General features: G+C 53.6%; 8 protein-coding genes and 1 non-coding gene across 9 annotated transcripts; 7 read left to right on the forward strand and 2 right to left on the reverse strand.

Moving 5' to 3' along the window:
* Positions 1 to 405: 405 nt before the first annotated feature.
* Positions 406 to 2,544, forward strand: CONPUDRAFT_136386 (cytochrome-450 hydroxylase; the record flags this gene model as incomplete). Its single annotated transcript, XM_007768919.1, has 9 exons — positions 406 to 583; positions 634 to 712; positions 767 to 1,139; positions 1,198 to 1,343; positions 1,395 to 1,542; positions 1,596 to 2,091; positions 2,142 to 2,229; positions 2,280 to 2,389; positions 2,445 to 2,544. The coding sequence occupies exons 1-9, from the start codon at positions 411 to 413 to the stop codon at positions 2,542 to 2,544; spliced, it is 1,713 nt and encodes a 570-aa protein (XP_007767109.1). The 5' UTR covers positions 406 to 410.
* A 3,557-nt stretch (positions 2,545 to 6,101) lies between these two features.
* Positions 6,102 to 7,113, reverse strand: CONPUDRAFT_102041 (40S ribosomal protein S2). The gene is made up of 3 exons (XM_007768920.1): positions 6,940 to 7,113; positions 6,346 to 6,892; positions 6,102 to 6,296 (listed from the first exon to the last, which is right to left on the reverse strand). The coding sequence occupies exons 1-3, from the start codon at positions 7,047 to 7,049 to the stop codon at positions 6,177 to 6,179; spliced, it is 777 nt and encodes a 258-aa protein (XP_007767110.1). The 5' UTR covers positions 7,050 to 7,113; the 3' UTR covers positions 6,102 to 6,176.
* A 622-nt stretch (positions 7,114 to 7,735) lies between these two features.
* On the forward strand, positions 7,736 to 7,954 carry CONPUDRAFT_52585 (uncharacterized protein; the record flags this gene model as incomplete). Its single annotated transcript, XM_007768159.1, has 1 exon — positions 7,736 to 7,954. A coding segment is annotated over one exon (219 nt), but the record flags the coding sequence as incomplete, so codon positions are not given.
* Positions 7,955 to 8,243: 289 nt separating this feature from the next.
* CONPUDRAFT_51999 (uncharacterized protein) lies at positions 8,244 to 8,653 on the forward strand (the record flags this gene model as incomplete). The annotated part of the gene is made up of 2 exons (XM_007768125.1): positions 8,244 to 8,416; positions 8,467 to 8,653. Coding segments are annotated over 2 exons (360 nt in total), but the record flags the coding sequence as incomplete, so codon positions are not given.
* Positions 8,654 to 8,786: 133 nt separating this feature from the next.
* CONPUDRAFT_121835 (DUF1771-domain-containing protein) lies at positions 8,787 to 10,447 on the forward strand. Its single transcript, XM_007768921.1, has 8 exons — positions 8,787 to 8,924; positions 8,980 to 9,193; positions 9,268 to 9,366; positions 9,477 to 9,693; positions 9,807 to 9,817; positions 9,882 to 10,002; positions 10,062 to 10,128; positions 10,184 to 10,447. Exons 2-8 carry the CDS (start codon positions 8,987 to 8,989, stop codon positions 10,254 to 10,256), a joined length of 795 nt encoding a protein of 264 aa, XP_007767111.1. The 5' UTR covers positions 8,787 to 8,924; positions 8,980 to 8,986; the 3' UTR covers positions 10,257 to 10,447.
* A 1,625-nt stretch (positions 10,448 to 12,072) lies between these two features.
* CONPUDRAFT_164281 (uncharacterized protein) lies at positions 12,073 to 13,529 on the forward strand (the record flags this gene model as incomplete). Its single annotated transcript, XM_007768922.1, has 5 exons — positions 12,073 to 12,109; positions 12,182 to 12,278; positions 12,343 to 12,533; positions 12,617 to 12,891; positions 12,956 to 13,529. The coding sequence occupies 5 exons, from the start codon at positions 12,073 to 12,075 to the stop codon at positions 13,172 to 13,174; spliced, it is 819 nt and encodes a 272-aa protein (XP_007767112.1). The 3' UTR covers positions 13,175 to 13,529.
* A 404-nt stretch (positions 13,530 to 13,933) lies between these two features.
* CONPUDRAFT_164282 (uncharacterized protein) lies at positions 13,934 to 15,048 on the forward strand. Its single transcript, XM_007768923.1, has one exon. The coding sequence runs from the start codon at positions 14,026 to 14,028 to the stop codon at positions 14,920 to 14,922; it is 897 nt and encodes a 298-aa protein (XP_007767113.1). The 5' UTR covers positions 13,934 to 14,025; the 3' UTR covers positions 14,923 to 15,048.
* Positions 15,049 to 15,192: 144 nt separating this feature from the next.
* CONPUDRAFT_t47 lies at positions 15,193 to 15,266 on the reverse strand. Its single transcript has one exon. It is a non-coding gene; the product is annotated as a tRNA-Val (tRNA).
* Positions 15,267 to 15,704: 438 nt separating this feature from the next.
* Positions 15,705 to 19,344, forward strand: CONPUDRAFT_164283 (uncharacterized protein). The gene is made up of 2 exons (XM_007768924.1): positions 15,705 to 17,216; positions 18,967 to 19,344. Exons 1-2 carry the CDS (start codon positions 15,740 to 15,742, stop codon positions 19,281 to 19,283), a joined length of 1,794 nt encoding a protein of 597 aa, XP_007767114.1. The 5' UTR covers positions 15,705 to 15,739; the 3' UTR covers positions 19,284 to 19,344.
* Positions 19,345 to 20,447: the final 1,103 nt, after the last annotated feature.

The following is a 20,447-nucleotide window of genomic DNA, read 5'->3' on the forward strand; positions in this document are numbered from 1 at the left end:
CGGCGAGAGTGGCATAGGCCTCTTCGTTCCGAAAATCATAGAGAATCATCTGGAGTAGCTCGGGAGTGGAAAGACAGTGATGCATCGCAGGACTTGATGCTTGAGTTTGTCAGAGTTCACGTTCCAGTTGGGAGTGAGATAGCTACTTCGGTCTTGTTAGTCTATAGCATATATCCAAAATGTTTAGGATACATGAACCTGCTGAAAACAAGGCTGATTAATGTAGTGTGTACCAGGGTGGGCTTGCGACGGAAATCTGAAAAGACGCGTCTGAGCCGCAATATCGCGACGCGCTGCAGTTCGCGCGACACAATAGGGTCCGGCCCGTTATTGTCTTCCTCCCATACACTGCAGTCAACCATGCCGCTTTTCACACTCTGCACAAGGCCACCTCGAGGCCACCTTCGCTCATGCTATCATCTACATGGCAGCTACCGCTAGGCTTAGTCGCCTGCATACCCCTCTCGATAGCCTCGGCTGTGGTCTACTACCTGTTTCTCGTGCCTCGCCTAAGCTCGCTCCGGGTGCTGGCTGGTCCCCCTGTCCGAAGGCTATTTGACAATCATATGTCGCTGGTTCTCGAGTACGCTATCTCACTTTATCATTGGTCTTCTCCCACTGATGGTCTTCCAGTCCCTTTCGATCACCAAAGGCCCATGACATCTTCGTGAACAAGTTTGGTCGTGCTGTTAGGATAAGAGGGCTAGGACCCGTACGTTCCAAGTAATCCTCTGAAAAGCTTAGGGACGTTAATGAGTTAATGCAGTGGGATGACCGCCTGCTACCCCTCGACCCTTTGTCGATCGCCCACGTCCTGAAGAACACCACGATATACGAGAAACCTTGGCAATCCCGACGGCTTATCACAAGTCTCATTGGCTGCGGCATGCTCGCAGCTGAAGGAGCCGTGCACAAGCGTCAACGTCGTGTCGCAACTCCTTCTTTCTCTATCCAGAACCTTCGGGCCCTCGTACCCCTGGTGTTTCGAAAAGGGAACGAACTCAAAGAGAAATGGGATAAAATGCTTCACGACTCCGCATTGTCTCCTTCAGTGCATAGAGAGGATGCATCCGAGGGCATGGAAATAGATGTCTGTCATTGGATAAGCAGAGCGACATTCGATGTCATTGGGCTAGCAGGTGAGTTTACCATTCTTGACTTTTCCTTGATAGTCCTTAACACGAATAAAATCTCCAGGGTTTGGTTATCACTTCAACGCCATCCAGAATGAATCCGATGAGCTCTTCTCCGCATACAAGGAGATGTTCGAAATTTCTGTCTCGCAAAGCCAGTCTTTCCGTGTCATTCTCGGCATTTATTCGCCATTCCTGAATAACCTATTTGTTCGTAGTACTTTTTATATTTTTTTCTTGTCCCTAAATAATTACTCTTAGCCCGACAAACGCGCGAGCACAATTATGAAATGTCAAGACGTTATCGAACGCGTAGCGGGCAAATTAATTCAGCAGAAGAAAGAGAAGATTTTGGAGGGAGAGAAGTTGGGATCGAGTTACGCCGGGAATGACTTACTCAGTTTGATGCGTACGTGAATCACCGTCATCTGAAAATACTACCCGCTCACTCATTTCCTGAAGTAAAATCGAACGTCGCAACAGACCTCTCCCCCGACCAACGACTATCCGACGAAGATGTGCTACATAACATCAATACCTTCATGTTCGCCGGCTCAGACACCACCTCCCTCGCATTGACTTGGACTCTCCTCCTCTTGGCTCGTAACCCGAATCTGCAGTCCCGGTTGCGTTCAGAGCTCCTCGCCGTCGTCCCACCAACACCAGAATCCCAGCTCTCCTCAGAAGAGATCGAGTCGCTGCACAATACGCTCGCAAGTTTGCCTTTCCTGGACAACATCTGCAAAGAATCACTACGATTAATCCCGCCTGTCCATTCTTCCCTGCGAGTTGCAATGCAAGATGACGAGGTCCCGGTCTCGCACCCTGTCCGCCTTCGCGATGGGTCGATATCGGAGCAAAAATCTTTCCACGTATCGAAAGGGACATTCGTGCACGTCCCCATCGAAGCATTCAACCTCGATAAGGGGATGTGGGGTGAGGACGCTTGGGAATTTAAGTACGTCATTCTAAAAAAATTACGATGCTTTCTCTGATAATATATCCTAGCCCAGATCGATGGGATAATTTACCCGAGGCCGCGCGAAACCTCCCTGGATTGTACAATAATCTACTTACATTCTCGGCCGGTCCGAGGGTAAGTAAATCTACGTGCTCATCATTTAACCGAGGCTCATCCTATTTTAGTCCTGCATCGGAATGCGTTTCTCCATGATCGAGATGAAAACGTTTCTGTACACCCTCCTCACCAACTTTTCGTTTTCCGAAACTAACCAGCGCATATACAAAGCCAATGTGTACGCCCCCGTATTTTTTCCGTCTTCGATCTCTCACTTATGAGATTTTTTTCAGAGTTCTAACGCGTCCCTATGTATCCGGAAAATTCAAGATGGGAAGCCAGTGCCCCCTTATAGTGAAGCGGCTCAGCCGTGAAGACCCGCGAGGACCATAGCTATTTTTGTGGGATGTATCATACATTCAGTATCAAAAGTGTAATATAGTAATGAGATGATACAATACAGAACTGGTCCACGAAAGGTTGTGCATGGATCTGATGTTCTAGGATACATTAAGGCTACAAAGCGATGGATAAACGTGAAAGGAGTGAGTGAGTAACGAGACGGACGACAGACGACCAAACGAAGATGACGAGAGCGAGTTGGATACATGGATAGCGTGTGTGCGAAAGGCATGATGGTGGAGGGACGAATTGCGTTGGTCAGTCCGTCGGGATGGAGATAAACGAAGGTCGAATGGGATCAAAAGGTGTGGCTTTTCGTCTGGGCTTTGCCCAGGTTCTTCCCCCACGCAACGACGCGCGACGCCTTGTTCGCGAGTTTCCTGCGGAAGCTGAGCGAGCGCGCCGGGCTGCCGCCTGCTGACGTCGTGTCCATGTCCATGAACGAGCGCATCGACGTCGAGTGGGCGCTCGCGCCCACCAGCGCCTCGTCTTCTTCGTTCCTCTTGTTGTCGTAACGCGTGTTGGGCACGCGTTGTGACAGCTGCCTCCGGGACAGCGGCGGCACGGGCGGGACGCGAGGGAGAGCAGCGGAGGACTGGTGTTTGCGCGCGATATTTGCTGGGCGCGGTGTGGAGCACTTTTCGACGTCCTTCGGGAGGGACGTCGTCGATGCGCTCTTGTGCACCAATGACGGGCGAACGAGGTTTGTCTCTGAGCCTGAACGTGAGCCGGATCTGGAGCCGGGGTAGGGAGACGCCTGAGGGTGCCACGCTGAGGGGTTCTCTGACGGTTTTTTAAGGCGACGAGATTTCGACGTTGGCTCAGTGACATGTTGGCTCAACCGCGGACGCTCGAGCTTGCGATTGGGGGCAGCACCGCTGTCGTTGCCTATAGGGTAGTTGGCCGTTCTCTGCTGCTGCGGGCTGTGCGACATGAGCTTGGTCATGCTGATCTCAAGTCGGTCGAGAGCCGAAACACCCTTCAAGAACTCTTCTTCGCCAGCACCACCGCTCGCACTCGACTTGACACCCGAGACCGTAGGTTGAGCCGCACCGATGGAAGCCTGACGCGAGTCCATGATATCCGGAGACCTTGTAAACGTAGGTGGCGTCCAGTCTGGCCGCGGAAATGGCATTGGCATCCGCGGCTCACCAAAATCAAGGACGACACCGTTCCGCTTCGTCTCTGGCGAATTCACGGGTGCAGGCCCGGGCATGAGCGCAAGTGAGAGTCCGGATCCACAATCGGCGCTGGCAATGGCGCGGTGCGCGGGCTCGGTCAGAGCGCGTTTGTCCATCGGATGCGGTGCAACCGTTGATGATGATGAAGGGCCTGAGGAGGGAGGGGAGGTGGGAAACCCAGAGCGAGAGCGCATGTGTGCGTTGCGTCGAGCGGATTGACGGAGCGCAGGGCGGATGCTGGGCGAAGACGGGTCTGGACCTGAAGCTGGAATCTGGTGTGCTTTAGATTTGATCGCACACGACCTCGCCAGGGCGTTCATGGGCGTCACGTCTTCGTTGGCGCCCTTCACCTTGGAAGGCCCAGCGACGTTCTTGGGGTTGGAGCCGATTTGTAGACGATGTTGACTAGGTTCTCCGGAACGTTCGACGAGCGCAGAGCGGCCGGACGCTTCGCTGACACGAGGGGAGTCAAGATGACGGGGACTGCCATGTCCACCATAGCTATCCGGGACGTCCATCGCGATGTACGAATAATCGTCACTCGTACGCCGATCCACCCTCGTCGGACGCATCCCATGCTCGCTCCTCCATGTACGGAGCGTCGGCACCCCAGTTCCAGCAGCTCGCAGAGGACCGGCGCCAGTGCCGGCGCCAGTACCAGGACGAGAGCTGGTACTAGGGGCACAGTGGGTTTGACCACCCCAGACACGAAGTGCCTCTCGTACGTCGGCAGCCTGTTGTGGGTCGAATGGGCTGGTAGCAGGACTGCTCACAGGCACCGGCGGCGGAGGAAAATCAAGCCCAATAGGAAAATCCGATAGCGAGCACGTCTCGCTCGATGTGATCGAGTCCTGCTGTGACTCCCCAGTCGGGAGCCGCGAACGGTGTGGTGCGTCTGCCTCCGAGGAAGAACGCTGGTGGTCCCGTAGGACGGCCGATGGAACGATCGTACGCGCCGAATCTGACTGACGAGCGAGGGAAGGTCGAGATGCAAAAGAACAATAACTGTCTTCCAAAGATCTTTCGGGCGTAGAAACCGGCGGTGGCACGGGACGCGTTACCCTGTTACGAGCCAAGGGTGTGGAAGTGGCACAGGGCCGCGAGTCGAGGGCCGAGAAGCCGTGGTCATGATCTGTTGAACGACCTGTCGATCCATGACGGCGGTGTTGTGGGGGCGCCGCCGGATGCCTCTTCCTACGCCAATCCGACAATGAATCCTGCGACCCCAAGGGAAAGCGACCATGTAGCTCATGATGGGTGTCATCGTCGCCGCCTCCCTCAAGCTGGGGTGCACCTCTGTAGCCGTAGAAACGGGATAGCTCCTCGGATGGAGAGGGCTGGGTGTACGAGGCCGGCTCGAGAGAAGTGAACTGGAATTCTGGGGTGACAGGAGAGGCAGCGTCCTGGACCGTCGAGGGGTTTGAGTATGATGTACTGTTGTTGTTGATGGTCACCGACGGTAATAATTAACAGTAACATGGATGAGCGGAAAATTAGCAATGGCTTGATCGCCATAGACGCAGGAACTACCGACCTTAGGGACGACGCGGGCGATTCGGGCTCGTCGACTTCCAGCTCCGTAGGTTCATTTGAGGGAGTTGTGGGGAATGAGTAGCGAAAACCGGGCGATGCGAGCGCATGTGCTTGCTCTAGAGAGGAAAATGCGGAGGATTGGAAGCTGTCATCAGCGAAGGCTGACTGGCGCGATTTGTGAGTGAACGAAGGTGACTCGAGGACCGGCGGGCTATCAAGAAACAGTGGTACCTCCACGCTGGGCGAACAAGCTCCGGAGGACATGTCCTGGTCGATGCAGAAATGAAAACTGCAATGAATGGCTCTGGGAGAGGGTGTAGGTACTTTGGGTGAACGAGTGGAGGTGCGCCTAATAACGAGGAGGACAACGAGGAACTGCACAGAATAGGCTGAAGGCGGAGCCGTGACGTGCCAATTCTAAGGGTATTTCAACAATGGTACCAGAAACAAAGACACAAGATGATTGGTCCCGATAAATTCAAACAGCACGCACCTAGCCGACCTTGGAATTGTCAATGGCACGCGAACGACGTGGGGGGGAGGCGATGGCATCCCTTGGACGTTTGAACCCTTGCACAGCTGGAAACAGCTGTTTCCATGACGGATCCTGCCGCCGCTGCCAAAAGCCAACGATCGAGGGCCGATCGTTGGAAATTCTGCGAATATGATAATGAGCCCTTGTGCGTAATTTCACCACACCGAGCTTGGCGTAACGGCTGGCTCTACCAATCGCCCTACTATCGTCCTCGCGTCGCCGGCCCCGGTTACAGTAATGTCCAGATGACATTCGATCGTACCTTCGACTTAGTATTTGCAAAAATCACACCTGAGGAATAGAACCGACAGACCGGAGGACAAATCCGTGTCATTGCCAAAAATACATGGAGAAAGTCAAAGAAATACGAGCGACTAGTACTTCAGCTTGCTAGCCGTAAGCTGAAGGTGAGCACTATGCTCATCATAAGGCAGCTTCGACAGAGGAATCTCTCGCCAGAGATCAGGCGTAAGGAACGCATAAGTTTTGGTGATCTGCAAGCAAAATTAGACTTGATTGGAGAATAAAGTACATTGGACGCACGGCAACGAAGGTAGCCTTCAAGAAGTTACCCATAGTGGCCGTCGAACCCTTTGATTGCGTGTAGCAGTCCTCAACACCAGCGAGCTGGAGCATACGCTTCGCTGCGGGAGCAGCAACGAGACCGGTACCACGGGGTGCAGGGATGAGACGACACATGACGGAGCCGACCTTGCCGCTGACTTTTGAGGGCACGGTGTGGGGTTCACCGAGAGCAGTACCCCAGTAACCTCTCCGGACGGGGATGACAGAGAGCTTAGCGAGGATAATAGCGCCGCGGATGGCGGTAGCGACTTCCTTGGCGCACTTGACACCGAGACCGACGTGACCGTCGAAGTCACCGATGGCAACAAAGGCCTTGAAGCGGGTGCGCTGACCAGCGCGGGTCTGTTTCTGGACGGGCATAATCTTCATGACTTCATCCTTGAGCTTGGGAAGGAAGAAGTCGACGATCTGGAATTCCTTGACGGGGAGAGAGAAGAGGTAGATTTCCTCCATCGACTTGATCTTGCCATCCTTGACGAGACGGCCCAGTTTGGTGACGGGGACCCTACGGATTGTTAACGCAAATTGAGATAAGTCTCCCTTCCGACATACCACTCCTTCTCCTCATCCTTGCGGCCTCCACGGCGGGGTCCACGGCGGCCTCTGCCACCACCACGTCCACGTCCAAATCCACCACGTCCACGGGGAGCAGCGTCAGCCATTTTTTATTTGTTGGCGGAGAGAGGTACTGAGAAAGGAGGACGAGTCAGTTCTCAGTGTTCGTCGCGAGCGTGAAGCGAGGCGAGAGAAGATGAGCCGCCGTTACATCGCAAAGTGGCGTTCCGCATCCAGCCTAAAATTCGCGTATCGAAACCGTTCGAGTTCTCCAAGCGCGATGTATACGATGCCTAGCCATAGTTCTGCAGCACGGACACGAAGAATACTCACCTCTTGAGGTTTGCCGGCGTTGAGCTTGTCGTCGAGAGACTTTTGTTCGTTGTGGGTGCCTGTGCCGCGTGCGTTATCGCAACCGGCCCTCAAGCCGCACGTGATACAGGGGGTCGAACGTGCTTATTCAACGTGTCAGGGGTCTTGGTGTGGCGAGGGAGCAGTCTGTATATATGATCCGCTCGCTCCGAAGACCCCCAACCCTTGTCTCCTTCCCGCCCAATCGCAGAATCGAGTCAGTCTCAGAACTTTCTATCCGTCTTACGGTACGCGCCGTCCCGCCATCTGTGCCACCAAATTAATGCTGACATTTCTTTTGAATGCTGTACCAGCTCACCGTCCAAACACCCCTATCAAATTGGCAGACAATGAATTCAACAAAAATGTCAAATTTAACCAAACAGCAATTTAGTATTTGCCCCACGTAAGCACTCCTCTCCGCCGAGACATATATGACTTGACACTGATACATCCCTGCAGCAACGGCCGTCAAACCGTTGGGGATGGGGCTTTCTACACCGACATGACTCCCAGTGTGCTTGCTGTGTGCCGCGTCCAGGGCACCAGCGACATGTACTACTACTCTACCACGTTCTCGGGCGGACCAGGGGTGAGTCTCCTCTTATCTAGGCTAAACTTCGTATTTATTCTAACATTCTCTTTCCAGTGGCGCTTTTGACATCCCTCATGCAAAATGCCCTCCTGACCGAGGGTCGTCAGACTGTGTGACAGGCAGTCTGGCGTCGTTTTCTCCTTCCTCTCAGTTTCCTCCTTCGCCTCCCTGCAAACCGATTGAATCGCCTATATGTTCCCCGCTCTCGCCCTACCGCACCTCCGTTTCGCCCAAAAACATTCCGAGGCAGTCGGTCTCTCCCGACGACTTGGCCACTCCCCCGCTCACGCCCGATAGCGGCGACGAGAGCTCCAGGGTCTCCACTCCGCCTCCCAAGGACGCTTTGGATCTGCTCTTGAGCATCTTCCCTCGCGATGGATTGAATTTGTTGCCGTACGCTAAGAGTGTAGTTGTGTCAGCGCCGAACATGGGCACCTCGTTCGACGGAGTCGTGGTGGCGTTACCGGGAAAACCCAAGACGCTGTACGTCGATGGCAAGAACGCCGGAGCGGTCAGCCTTCGCGAAAGGTGTGTTGCTTCAGACCTGTTTGCATTTCGTCCCTCTTATATCCTCCTAGCATTGTCGCCCTCCTTGACCTTGCCGACGAACAACTCGAGTGCTCCTCCCTCATCATCGCGATGAATAAGTCATCTCCTTCCACGAGCGAGATTCTTCATTCCCTGATGTATGTCGGAGGAAGCATTGTTACTAAACCGTCCTTCCAGGTTGACCCTGCCTACCTCTTAGTCGGGCTGGAAATCTGAAGGGTGCACGCTAACGCCTTGTAAAACCAGTAATGGGCGGTATCGGTCTTTCCTTTCATGTACATAGTCTTTTTGTTTGCAGGGATATAGGCTCAGAAAATAAATATATAGTCTTTTGCTCGTATGTGTACGGCTGTGTGCACAGCACCTCGGTACAAAGGAGGTTTGTAGACCACGAGGCAACGAGGCGCTGGGGCGGGTGGTTGCCTCGAGGCGTGCTCAGCAGCGGTCTTAACAACCGCCCGACAGCAAAAGCCTACCCATAAGTAAAGTGAGGATTATGCTCCCTTTCTTGTTCTTTGGTCCAATCCCTCTACTCTTCCTAGGTACAGTATGCCAGGCTTCGGAGACTTCATCATCGGCCTAATCCAGGCGCTCTGTGGAGGCCAATCGTCGAAAGACCAGGCTCAGCAGATTGACCAGCCTTACCAGGGCCGGCCTTCGGCTCCGGGCTATACTGCGTATCCTCCCCCGCAAGCGTCTCAGGCCGAGGCGCCACGACCTCCCGCCGAGGAGGAGAAACCCAAGCCACACCACAAGGTCAGTGGCAATTAACAATTATTTGTGCCTTGTTGGCCATGCGCAAACCTAATTCTAAACATGTCATATCTTAGAAGAAGCACGAGAAGAAACCATCCAAGCCATCCCCGGAGCCTGTCCAACAGGCGCCATTCGAGTCGCATGTCATCCCACCTGAGAAGCATCACTCTGGGGTAGGCTCTCCTCTCTCCTCTTACCCAACCATCTGCTTTACACCTGCAACCATCCCCTATACTCTCCGCTCTCTCATTGCCATGCTGAACCTCGCCCCAATGAACGCTAGGACCCGAACCAGGTCAACCAACACAATGAACACTACATGTCGCTGCGTGCGCAGGCGAACGAGGCAGGCGACAAGATGTCCAAGTGCTTCCAGGAGAGCCACGAAGCGTACTCGAACGGTAACGGCGCGCGCGCGAAGGAGCTCTCCAACGAAGGCAAGCGCAACGAGGCGGAGATGCAGCGGTTGAACAAGGAAGCCAGCGAGTGGATCTTCCAAGGTGCGTCTACATTATACCTGTTCATTCACCCGTCCTTCGCGTCGCCCCTTTTACCCTTTGTCGGACTCGACACGAATCAACATGAATACTGACGGAACATGTACATGGTTTAGCCAACAACACGGTACGCGTTCATGCACGATGCCACGTGTCGACGGTCTCCTGACGGACTTTTTCGGTGTATTTAGGATAGCCAGCCCGGTGAGGTCGACTTGCACGGTCTCTACGTCAAGGAGGCGATTTCCTTCTCGGACAAGGCCATCAAGGACGCGCGTGCGCGCGGTGACGCTGAGATTCGTCTTATCGTTGGTACGTGCTTTGTGCCCGCGTTGCGCTATGTTCGATAATAAAATACATGGTCTTTGTAGGCAAGGGTCTTCACTCTGAAGGTCACGTCGCCAAGATCAAGCCCGCGCTTGAGGAGTTGATGAAACAGTGAGTCTTCCCTCTCACGCATGACCTTGCGATAAGCCTCTAATTCTTTGTCCAGGCACAACGTCCCCACCGAGGTCGACCCCAAAAACGCGGGGGTGCTTATCGTTCACCTCGATTTGTCGCGGTGATGTAACGGTCGTGACTGAAACAACCAATGAAGTCGAGGGTGTTTATACCTGAAGGACGTGCTTGTATACCATTGCTTATCTATACGTTGTATTGTGTCGTTTACGCTCAGGTGCTTAGCGAACATCCGCGGCCCCGAGATATCGAGTATTTACGATTGCGCGGCTACCACGACGCGTTGTCTCAATTGAACATTTTGTCTAATAACTCGCGGCTGATTCGCATCCTTGAAATCCCTGCTAAGCTGATAAAGTTTCGCCTTCAGCGTTTTGCGGCGCCCTCGTGAATACTAAGGTTGTCAACTCGTTCGATCCAGCCGTTCCCGCGTTCAAGGCTTTCGCGAAGTTCCTGCGAAGGCTGATCATCATCCGTGGACCGGTCATCGTCGTCAACATAGTCTGCAACACGACATTCACACCTATAAAATAAGACGTCGGAGAATCCGGTGATGCACCAGGTCGTCGCGCACACTATGGTGCACGCGAGGCTATTGTTTGCCTTCTACGGTTCCGAAAAATAGCATGATCACGTCGATCATGGCATCAACATGGCATCGCGAAGCACAAAGGCAGAAGACAGAGTCCGGAATGATAACACAGCAGCCTTCGAGGTCGTCTTCAACCAGCCACGATTAGAATAGACCCTGGAGCAAAAGTGCTCGCCGGGCACATCGTGCTCCACTGACAAAATGGTGATGAGGGGTTCGTCTGTGTTCCAAGTTTGATTGACAACTCACCCCTCGTTTGCATGTCTAGACACGATGTACCACAATTCAGCACCGGTGTTAATAAATTGCGCGATACTAAAGCATCTTCCAAACGCAAGGCGAACGTGGCTACCTCGGCGGACGTGATTTTTCCGTCATATACTGTCCATGGTAACATGTAAGAGACCCTCGCAAATCTCGCATTGGCAAAAGCGATGAACTCGGTTGTAGAAAAGAAAAGACAGTCGAAATCCGCGAGCCTGACACACCAGGCAGTTGGACAAGACAATGCCATGGCATACGGCCACCAGGGCTTTGCTTCAGCGGGGGAAAACCGTAGCTCGTGAAAGTTCGAACCTGGCGTTGAACAACGACTATGCTTATAAGCATAGTCATTGCATACACGAACATAAGCAGCAGGCATACACCCCAATGGCTCTCGGCTGTCAAGCTACGCCGCGACTTGAGCTTGAAACCTAGACTTCAACCCAGGAAGCACAGCGAAACAAGTTCAAATGAGTCTACTTACATGACGATATGACCCGCCTAGCGGTGTCGCTGGATCCCACTGCTGACCAACGCGACTTTGGCACCCACATGCCATGCACAAGTAGTTCGACATCCAGATCTCAATCTATGATCGACGCGAGTTAGAAATGATGAAGGACTCGAGATCGAGATTTACACGAATGGACGCGCTTCGGCAAGTTCGCAGTGGGTGGATCCGCGACAAAGACATTGAAAGACACAAGTGAATCCGGCGGTGATAACCTGCGCCCACTAGAGTACTTAATTTTGTTTGACGTACTGTATTCCGAATTACCACGAGTCGGCTCTTGTGTCGGCTTGCTGTTGTCTAGAGCCCTTTCCAAGCTGTTTGTAGATGAGCAATCACGCGTGGAGCGTATTGGACGGCGATGATCCACTGGCAGAAGCAAAGAGCCACATACTACTGAGGCAATTGTGCCCCCACGGTGGTGCTTCAGTGCGAGTCTCCCAGACAACAGTTTGACCCCGCGTGTTTTAATTTCCAGTTGGAAATACCGGCGGAGTCATAGGTCGAGGCAGAAATGGTGGAACGGAGCGGAAGATTCAGATGGAAGCTGGTCATCATGAACATTGTGGACCTTGTCAAATTTGACTTTGTTCGTGCGACCATCGGCGGATCGACGGGTGGACGTCAAACTGATCATTAACACTTGCCGGATAACCGGTTCCGAGCCTCCGGCGCCGATGCCGGTGGTGCCCTTTCTTCCGTCCCGCGAACATCCCCCGGTTCAGCACCACGCAGAGGCTACAACGCTCAACGCTCCCTGCTGTACGTCCCGGATAATCTCAGACACGTAGAAGAAGTGGATGCAGAGCCTGCTGGTCCCCCCAAGATGCGCATTCACCTGCCGTAAATCGTTTGCGCGGTACTTCGCCTCCGCGCGTTCAGTGCAGGCTGCAGCGACAGGATCCAATGCCGGCATGAGCAGCAATCCATATCCATTCCCAAAGCAGGCGAATCCTACCCCGCATCATATCTTCCATCTTCCGCGCGGGGCAACGCAGAAAGATATCAAAGCTCGCTGTACGTCCTGTACCTTATACCTTGGTCGACCTGGGCTCACGGCTTAGACCGCATATAACCTATCACATCCACTCTCGGAAAAGACTTCGAGCTGGTGCGCATATACCACCCCGACTCTGCTATCGCTCGGCACCATCCACCCGACGTCGCTCAAGCGCACTTTCAGGCGATCAAGCGCGCCTATGACATTCTGCAAGGGCGTGGGGCGCTGGTGGACGGCATGGACGCGCCGCATCCGACTGCTGGTATGCGGGCACGGGAACCGCCGAGCGCGAGAGCGCGGAGACGACCGTACTTTGATGACGTGAAAGCGGACGAACGGTGGACGGAGAGGGTTGTTGTGGGAGGGCTGCTCTTGGTGAGTACCGTACTTCCTCTATTTCAAGAGGTTATCAGTCTGCTGACACGTGAATTTGAACAAGACGGTGATTGCCCTGTTCGCCCAGACATATGCGACAAAGCAGCAGGCATTGTCCGAGGCTGCAGCGCGCAAACGGTCGGCCCGACGCGAGGCAGAGGCGCGAATAGGACGACCCGAGGACCTGGTTCTCGGACACGATGGAATAAGCTCGGACACCGCACTACCGTCTAGTCGGACCCAGAGCTCGACGAACGATGTATCGCGACTCAACGGTCCTTGAAGCAGTCGTCTCACTTTCTCGAACCCGGGTGAGAGGGTTTCAACGTTGGTGCCTGATTCGCCGTAGCTTGCGACAGCAGGTTATCTGCGCCTCCGCGGCGATGGGCACGGACATGGCATATGATGTATCTCCTGGGCTGAAAGCCATTAATATGGCGCTTCATTCGGTAGGGAGCCTGCATGTGGGAGGGCTAGCTGTGCACATGATGGTGTTGTTGAACGTTTGAACCCTTAAAATCGTCGCCCTAGGCCATTCCCATCGCTTATCTTCTCATTCGTTTCTCAAAAGGATTGGATGTGCGAAGTTTGTCCTTTGGAGTGAGAGGAGGTCGGATGTTCGTTCATTTGAAGTAGGCACAATGCTATACAGTTATATCAAACATAGAAAGGTTGTACTGTACATGATAGAGTGGGCCTGGCTGGACTGACGTCACAGGAAGGAATGAATTGGGACAGATACCGGACAGATGCCACGCCAACATGGAACAGAAATAGGCGGGAGGCTCTGATCTTGTTCAATCCCGACGGTTTTTTGAAGCGCTCCACAGCCTTCCACGGCGCGAGGACACTGCGAGGCTTGCCTTATTTGTCCATCATACCGACTTTATGACACCCCTCAGTCCCTTTCGACCACCTCGCCATCGATGGCTTGCCCAAAAGCGCCCCATGCCACCTGCAAGCCGCTTCCGCCGTGGAGCACTTTATGACCCCTTCCCGACATCATCTTCCCCCTCGGCAGTGCTATCAAGGGTGCCAGGTAATTCCGAAGCGCACAGCTCGTATATAAGCATGTAAAATGTCTCATTGGACCTTCTTCCCCTGCACAACGCAAACGCCCCCTCACGCATCCTAATGGCTTCCTTGACCTCAAGCATCTTTGCCGACCTCCCCATCGAGCTCATACTCGACGTATTTACCCATGCCGTCGAAGCTGATCGCGCTTCCGCACTCAACCTATGCCGCGTGTCTTCCTGGGTGCGCGCACACGTCGAGCCCACCCTCTACACCTCCGTCGCTCTCCCGACGCCTTCCAAACTCGTCGCATTTCGTGCAGCTCTCGCAGCTCCTAGAGACCACGACGCGTCTCCCGCGCGCCACGTGCGCTCCCTGAGCATCACCGCTCCCGGGCCTATCGACGCCATCCAGGACGTCCTCTCGCGCTGCACAGCCGTGCGCCGCCTCCTCTGCGGCTTCTCCGCCGCATCGTACGTGCACTCCGCACGGCAAGCGCTCAAGCGCGAATACGAGCCCCTCCCAAACGCGGCAGATATGGAAGACGCGGATGGCCCCGCCGTAGTGCACCTCGCAAGTGCACCGCGCGAACAGCATCTCCTCGGCCTCGCGAGCCGGGACGGGCCCGAGCCCTCGCTCGTCTCGCCCGCGGTGACGCACCTCAAGATCCAGATCACACTCTGCACGTCACGCGAGAGCATCGCGCGGCTCACGACGCTTCCCGCTCTCACGCACCTCTGCGTACACTACAAGCCCCACCCCGCCCTCGTTCGCTCGCGCGTCGCCGAGATGCTCCGGCCGCTCGTGGAGACAGATAAGCTGCAGCTTCTACTAGTTCAGATTGTTGGGATGGGCGATTTGGCGCACCGCCAGGAGATCAATGCGTGGAATGACGGTGAATCGCATATCGTCGCTGAGCGAGCGCCGCGTTTCCCTTTCCGCCAGTGGGACGAAGCTTCTATGTGGAAGGGTGCAGAACGACTTGTTCGCGAGAGGCGGCAGCGAAGTCGCAATTGATGAATGATAAACCACGTACTGCATACCCCTCGCATTTGATACCTGTAAACAATATCTGTACGTGATACCCCTCGGTAATTGTAGCATACTCGTCATAATTCAATGCATATCAACGTTAAACGTCCATGGTTGATTCCGTTATATTGTAGTCTTAGTCGTCGTAATCTTTGCAAGTACCCCCATGGTCCGTGGAAAATATCAGAGTGTTGGCATGGTGAAACAAAAAACAAGATAATGGGTGTGAACAGTTTCCCAATAACGAAAAAGTAATGACCTAACCCAGGCTCGAACTGGGGACCTTCTGTGTGTTAGACAGATGCGATAACCAACTACGCCATCAGGCCAATGGATTTGTGATTCGCATAAGATAATATTAACCGGGTTCACCACGTCCAATCAGATTCAACTCTGCAATGAGAGTCATCCTGTGATCGGGTTTCGCCTTTTTCATATGCTCTCTTATACATTCTGCCAGCTGTTGAAAGGCTGGGCGACTTCATGTAGACGCGGACGCAGCGAAAGCGAGCAGGCAAGGGTGGGTAAACGTGAGGTAAACTTTTTCTAGCTTTGATTCCCGCTCAATCCTACGCTGAGCATCTGCAGACTAATATTGCCAATTAAGTTTGAGCGAGCAAATGACATCAAGGCAATCTACAGCCGCCTTTGTTTGTTTCAATTCGGGATGTTCCAGCCAATGCGGTCTCTTGATCAGTCATGAGTGAAGCGCCAAGAATGTGGGTTATTTGGTGAAATGGCCAATTTGTGGCTTGAAGTCGTGCAGCAGCGACCTCACCGGCTTGCAGTCGGCTGACTTGCCATGCCTACTTACACGCCGAGGCCCTTGGTGTTTCCTAACGAGATCCTCCTTCACATCTTCAGAATTGCCTTCGATGAATGTCGAGAGCTCAAACAGGAGTTAACCCCTATCCTCCCCAGCAGTAATGTTGTGGACGTCAACGCTCTAGACGAGACGCAGGACACTCGCAACTCGGAGTACTGGAGGTGGACGTTCGACGAGATCGGGGTGTCTCCTACACTCTTCCCTTTCCCGCAGGCAGATACATGTCGCCAATGGAGACAAGTGCTCGCGGCCGACCCGGCGTACTGGACGAGGCTCGTTATCTTCCTCGACGATGTTGATGCCTCTTCTACGTACCTCCGCGACTACATCTCATGGTCAAGGGACGAGCTCATTCACGTTCGCATCGCGTATAGGAATCGTCCCGCGGAGCAAAGCCATGTTGGCTCCATCGCGGAGAACGCCCGCATCGAGCTTATCATGCGCGAGCTCGCTCCCCACATCCATCGGTGCAAGAGCATCCGCTTGGACCTTACCTACAGGTCGTCCGTACTAGCAGCAGCAAGGCATCTGCACGGTGGCGCACCCCACCTCCAGATCCTCGCTCTCGACTCCAGCATCACGGACACCGCTGCGTCGATTGTGGGCTTGGAGGATCTCTCATGCCCCAAGCTCAGGCATCTTCATATAGACGCAAAGAGCCTCGTCGACGTACGCGAGGCGAACGTTAGCTGGTTGCATCAACTACAGCACCCGTACTGCACATTGGTTGCGTCCTCGTACCAGCCCCCTGATCCCCGAGACGCTGTCTCTTTGTACGATTTCCTGAGGTGCATTACTGGCAGCATTCAGCCGAACCTGCGTTTCCTTGCCGTTCGCAGCGTTGCTTTCCAGGAGACCGACAGATCCTCAATTCCATATATATCCCACAGGGGCCAACTTATGATCCACCTCGTCGACCTCGAGGGCTTTGCCGTGCCGATTCTACTCCAGTTCGCCTCGTCTAGCGCCACAGTAACGCGATGCGGTGTCGCGGGCCTGTGTCACTGGTGGGAAGGCGTGTCGACGTTGACCGTGAACTCCGTCTGCGGGCATGACCTCATCAAGCTTCTGCACAGGTATCAAGGATTTGAGCTGGTCCTGCGTCACTGCACATGCCTTGACGACGACTTCTTCCGGGTCTTCGGGGGTGAGAACAGGTATCACTTTTACTTGGCGGGCAAGACGCACCGGCTTTCGCTCATCGACTGTTCGTTCTCGGTTGCTGCAATGCAGAGGGCACTGACAGAGCGCGCTGAGGTGAAGGATATGTCCCCGGAGCTCATAAACGCTGTGGGATCCGCCGATCTGCCAAATTACATCGATAATCTCTCCATTTACCAGCCGCGGACGGTCTTGACGGACGAGGAGAAGGTGTGGTTTGGGCAGCACATCGATAGGAACTTCGAGTACAGCGAGGAGCCCGAGGAAGATGACGAGGAGGACATGTGGGCGAGTGAGTTTCCTGATCGGCTGGTGTATCACATTGATGGCTTGGAAGTTATGAACGACGATGAGGCGGAGGCTTGAAGAAGATAAGAAATGGTGCCTTCGTTTGTTGACAGGCTCTACATTTATTATGATGATGTTGAGCGCATGGATCGGCCAGCCACGCTACGATAGAATTACAGTAACCCTATATTCCAAGATATGGTTTTCTTCATCCTCGTTTGCTCCGTAGTGCACTCCAGATCCAAGATCCTGCTCACCCAGGTTTCGCCCGCACAACCATCCTCTTCTTGTATGCATCATGTCAACAGCAACCATGGCAGGGAACCCTCATCGTTCACATTGCCGACGGAGCTCTGGATCAAATCCCTCCCACTTGCCACCCATATGCAGTGAACGGAATTTCTGAGTAGGGACAGGTGGACGGAGTCAACAAAAAGCCCTTACCATGGACTTGCCGTGGACCCATAGGGGTAAATAACCCTGTTCCCACGGTGCTGCGAAGCGCGGTAGTTACAGTAAGCAAGACAGTATGAAGTGCTAGCACTTTCAAAGCCTTTAGAAATCGACTTCCCAGCGAGCGTGTTTGATACGACGTACTCCATTTGCTCTTCATGCGCTCGTTTTTGAAGCTGTCTTCGCGCGCTATGTAATAAACGTTACGTATTTGGTTCAGCGTTTATTTTAATATTGATCCATGCTTGCCCCGGAATCGGCTCCGATGCGCCGTTCACATTTCTTCCGCACAACTTCCATCTTGTCGGGGCGTGGCATGGCGACAGCGACAGCGACCAAAGGAGCCTCACAACTTACCTTACCCGCAGAGCTGTGGATCGATATCTTCTCCCATGCCACGTATGTCGAAGGCACTTCTGAACAGGGCATCTGCGACCGCGCCAAGACGCTAGGGCTCTATGGCGAGAGAAGTGGATTAACGGAACACGAACCTGCACTCAGACAGTCCATTGTTTCCACGAGACGACATCTCCCCTTAGTCTGCAAGACGTGGTACGAACTGGCCAATCCATTCCTTTATCAATCAGTCTGGGTCAACAATAGGAACCTGTCATCACTGCTCGCCGGTTCGCTCTTCAGCCCGCCTCCCGTGGCAGTCAATGGGAACACGGAACCTCTAAAATCGACAGTAAAGCGCGTGGATCTTGTCTTGGACCTTTCCAGCGTTCAGGCTGTAGGGCCGGAACTTAATACCCAAGAAGTGTATTATGATGACCTCGCGGACCTCATACGGTCACTTCATAATATTACCGTCATCGATATCTCCATCATCCGTCCTCGCTTACTCGTAAAACATAGAATGACGTTCTCTTTCCCCCGTTGCGTGATAGACGCAGCTTGCAGTCTGGGACCATCACTCAAGGTCTTCAATATACGCACAGAATCAACAATGCTCGACCGTTTTCAGACTATGGAGCTGTTGCGCTTGGCCCCTAACCTCCGACTATTGTCTTGTCACTACATCGACGCCCTAATTATAGGGCCCATCTTGTCTGACTCCGTCGAGTCTCTTTCTTGTGGCCGCTGGTTAAGCTTGCTACCAAGATCGAGCCGAGATTGGTTTCCACGCTTGCGCCATCTTACCCTCCGGGAGCACGATTCGCTAGCTAGCCCTGAAACGCAAATGTTCTTAGAAGGTGTCGGTTCCAGCCTTGAGACCATGTGCTGTGCGCACGGACATACAGTATATCAATCGAGTTGGTCGGTCATAGCCAGGACATGCCCTCACTTAACTCGCATAGTCCTGTCGGTTCCGGAGGACGCTCTCTTCCAGGACGATATGTTCTACTCCTTTCAGCTTCCACCTGTCAAGTACCTCGGATTCAGAGTTTACAGGTCCCAGTCAAGTACGGAGCCATTGGACGAAACCCAGCCTGATCAAACAGCAGGTCCCCAATACGGACGGGTTTGGCAGAAGCTTCAGATGATGATCTCCTTCACGCCGTCCATCCAGGTCGTCGAATTCTTGACCATAGATCGTCGTCACAAGGAGGGGATCGAGGCAGTACCTCCAGAGCTAGCTGGACGCTTGCAGTTTCGATACGTATACCAAGATTAGATTGTTACATTGTGACGTTGCAACTCTGCGGATCGGAACAGAGTCGCTAGCTACAATGGTCGCTGATCCAGAAGGATGCGCATTTAACTGCCTTAGACTAATGTCCTGGTTTCCCTCATTGCATATGTCCCCAGACTACCTTATACCAGCACCTAGCCGCTACTTAACGTGACCACGCGCTTGACGCGGGGTATAAATGTAGAAATCTCTTTCTCTCCCTCCCTCATTGCACACGACACATATACCGCCTACAAACCTGATTTCTCGAGGACCTGATGGAGTATAATCTTTTTAGCAAGCAGCCTTCATTCTTGCTGACATCTTACACGTCGCTTGATCTCCCAGTGCTTTCCAACTCATATTCCAAGCATTGAAAGTTTCACACTGGCACGGACCTAACCTGAGGTCGAAGAAGTTCTGCATTAGTGGTTACAACCTTACGTGTGCGCTGCACAGAATGACTTCCGCTGGACTCAGCTTTGAACGACATCGTCTTTGTTATGCCCTGGTCGCTCGCTACTCCGCTTGGTGCCGTCTTTCCACATCTACTGAGGCTACCACAGTAGTCGGTGCGAAGGGACCAGGCGAAATCAATAACATTCCACCGGTGAAAACGATGGTGCCGTCTGCACAGCACCGTGCTCGCGGGAGCATGAACCAGGTTGGCGGGACGCAGGTCACCGTGCACGACGAGAGCATCATGGCATGCCTCTCGCGCAATTCGGTGCGGCAGCGATTGGGTCGAGCCACCTTGATGCTTAGCCGTTGATCCATGGGAGGCGGGTGTGTTGGTGTAGTTTGAGTCGCCTCGAAATCAGAGGATATAACTTCTGTGGTATAGTTACGGCACTTCTACCTCGAGAGATGCATTTGCCTAGCCTCAAAGATGGCCAGCAGCCTCGGGTACCTGGAATGAGCGCCATGTTGGCTTCCTCGTGCACCTTCTGAATCTGGCTGGAGACTGATGAGAAGGAAAGTCTTCTTCTCTGGATAGTGTGATAGGACTGGGAATGCCGTCGCCTGTGATGGTCGAGGTAGAGAACATCATTGCCGTTTCCTGCGTGAAGATAGCCCTAGCATCCAAGCTAGATCTTGAGCTCATGCGTCGCAGCAGACAGATCATTTGAGTCTTTGAGTATCAGAAACCTTGGTGACAAACTAGAA

The sequence above is a fragment of the Coniophora puteana genome, assembly GCF_000271625.1.
Source record: "Coniophora puteana RWD-64-598 SS2 unplaced genomic scaffold CONPUscaffold_4, whole genome shotgun sequence".
Lineage (NCBI taxonomy): Eukaryota > Fungi > Basidiomycota > Agaricomycetes > Boletales > Coniophoraceae > Coniophora > Coniophora puteana.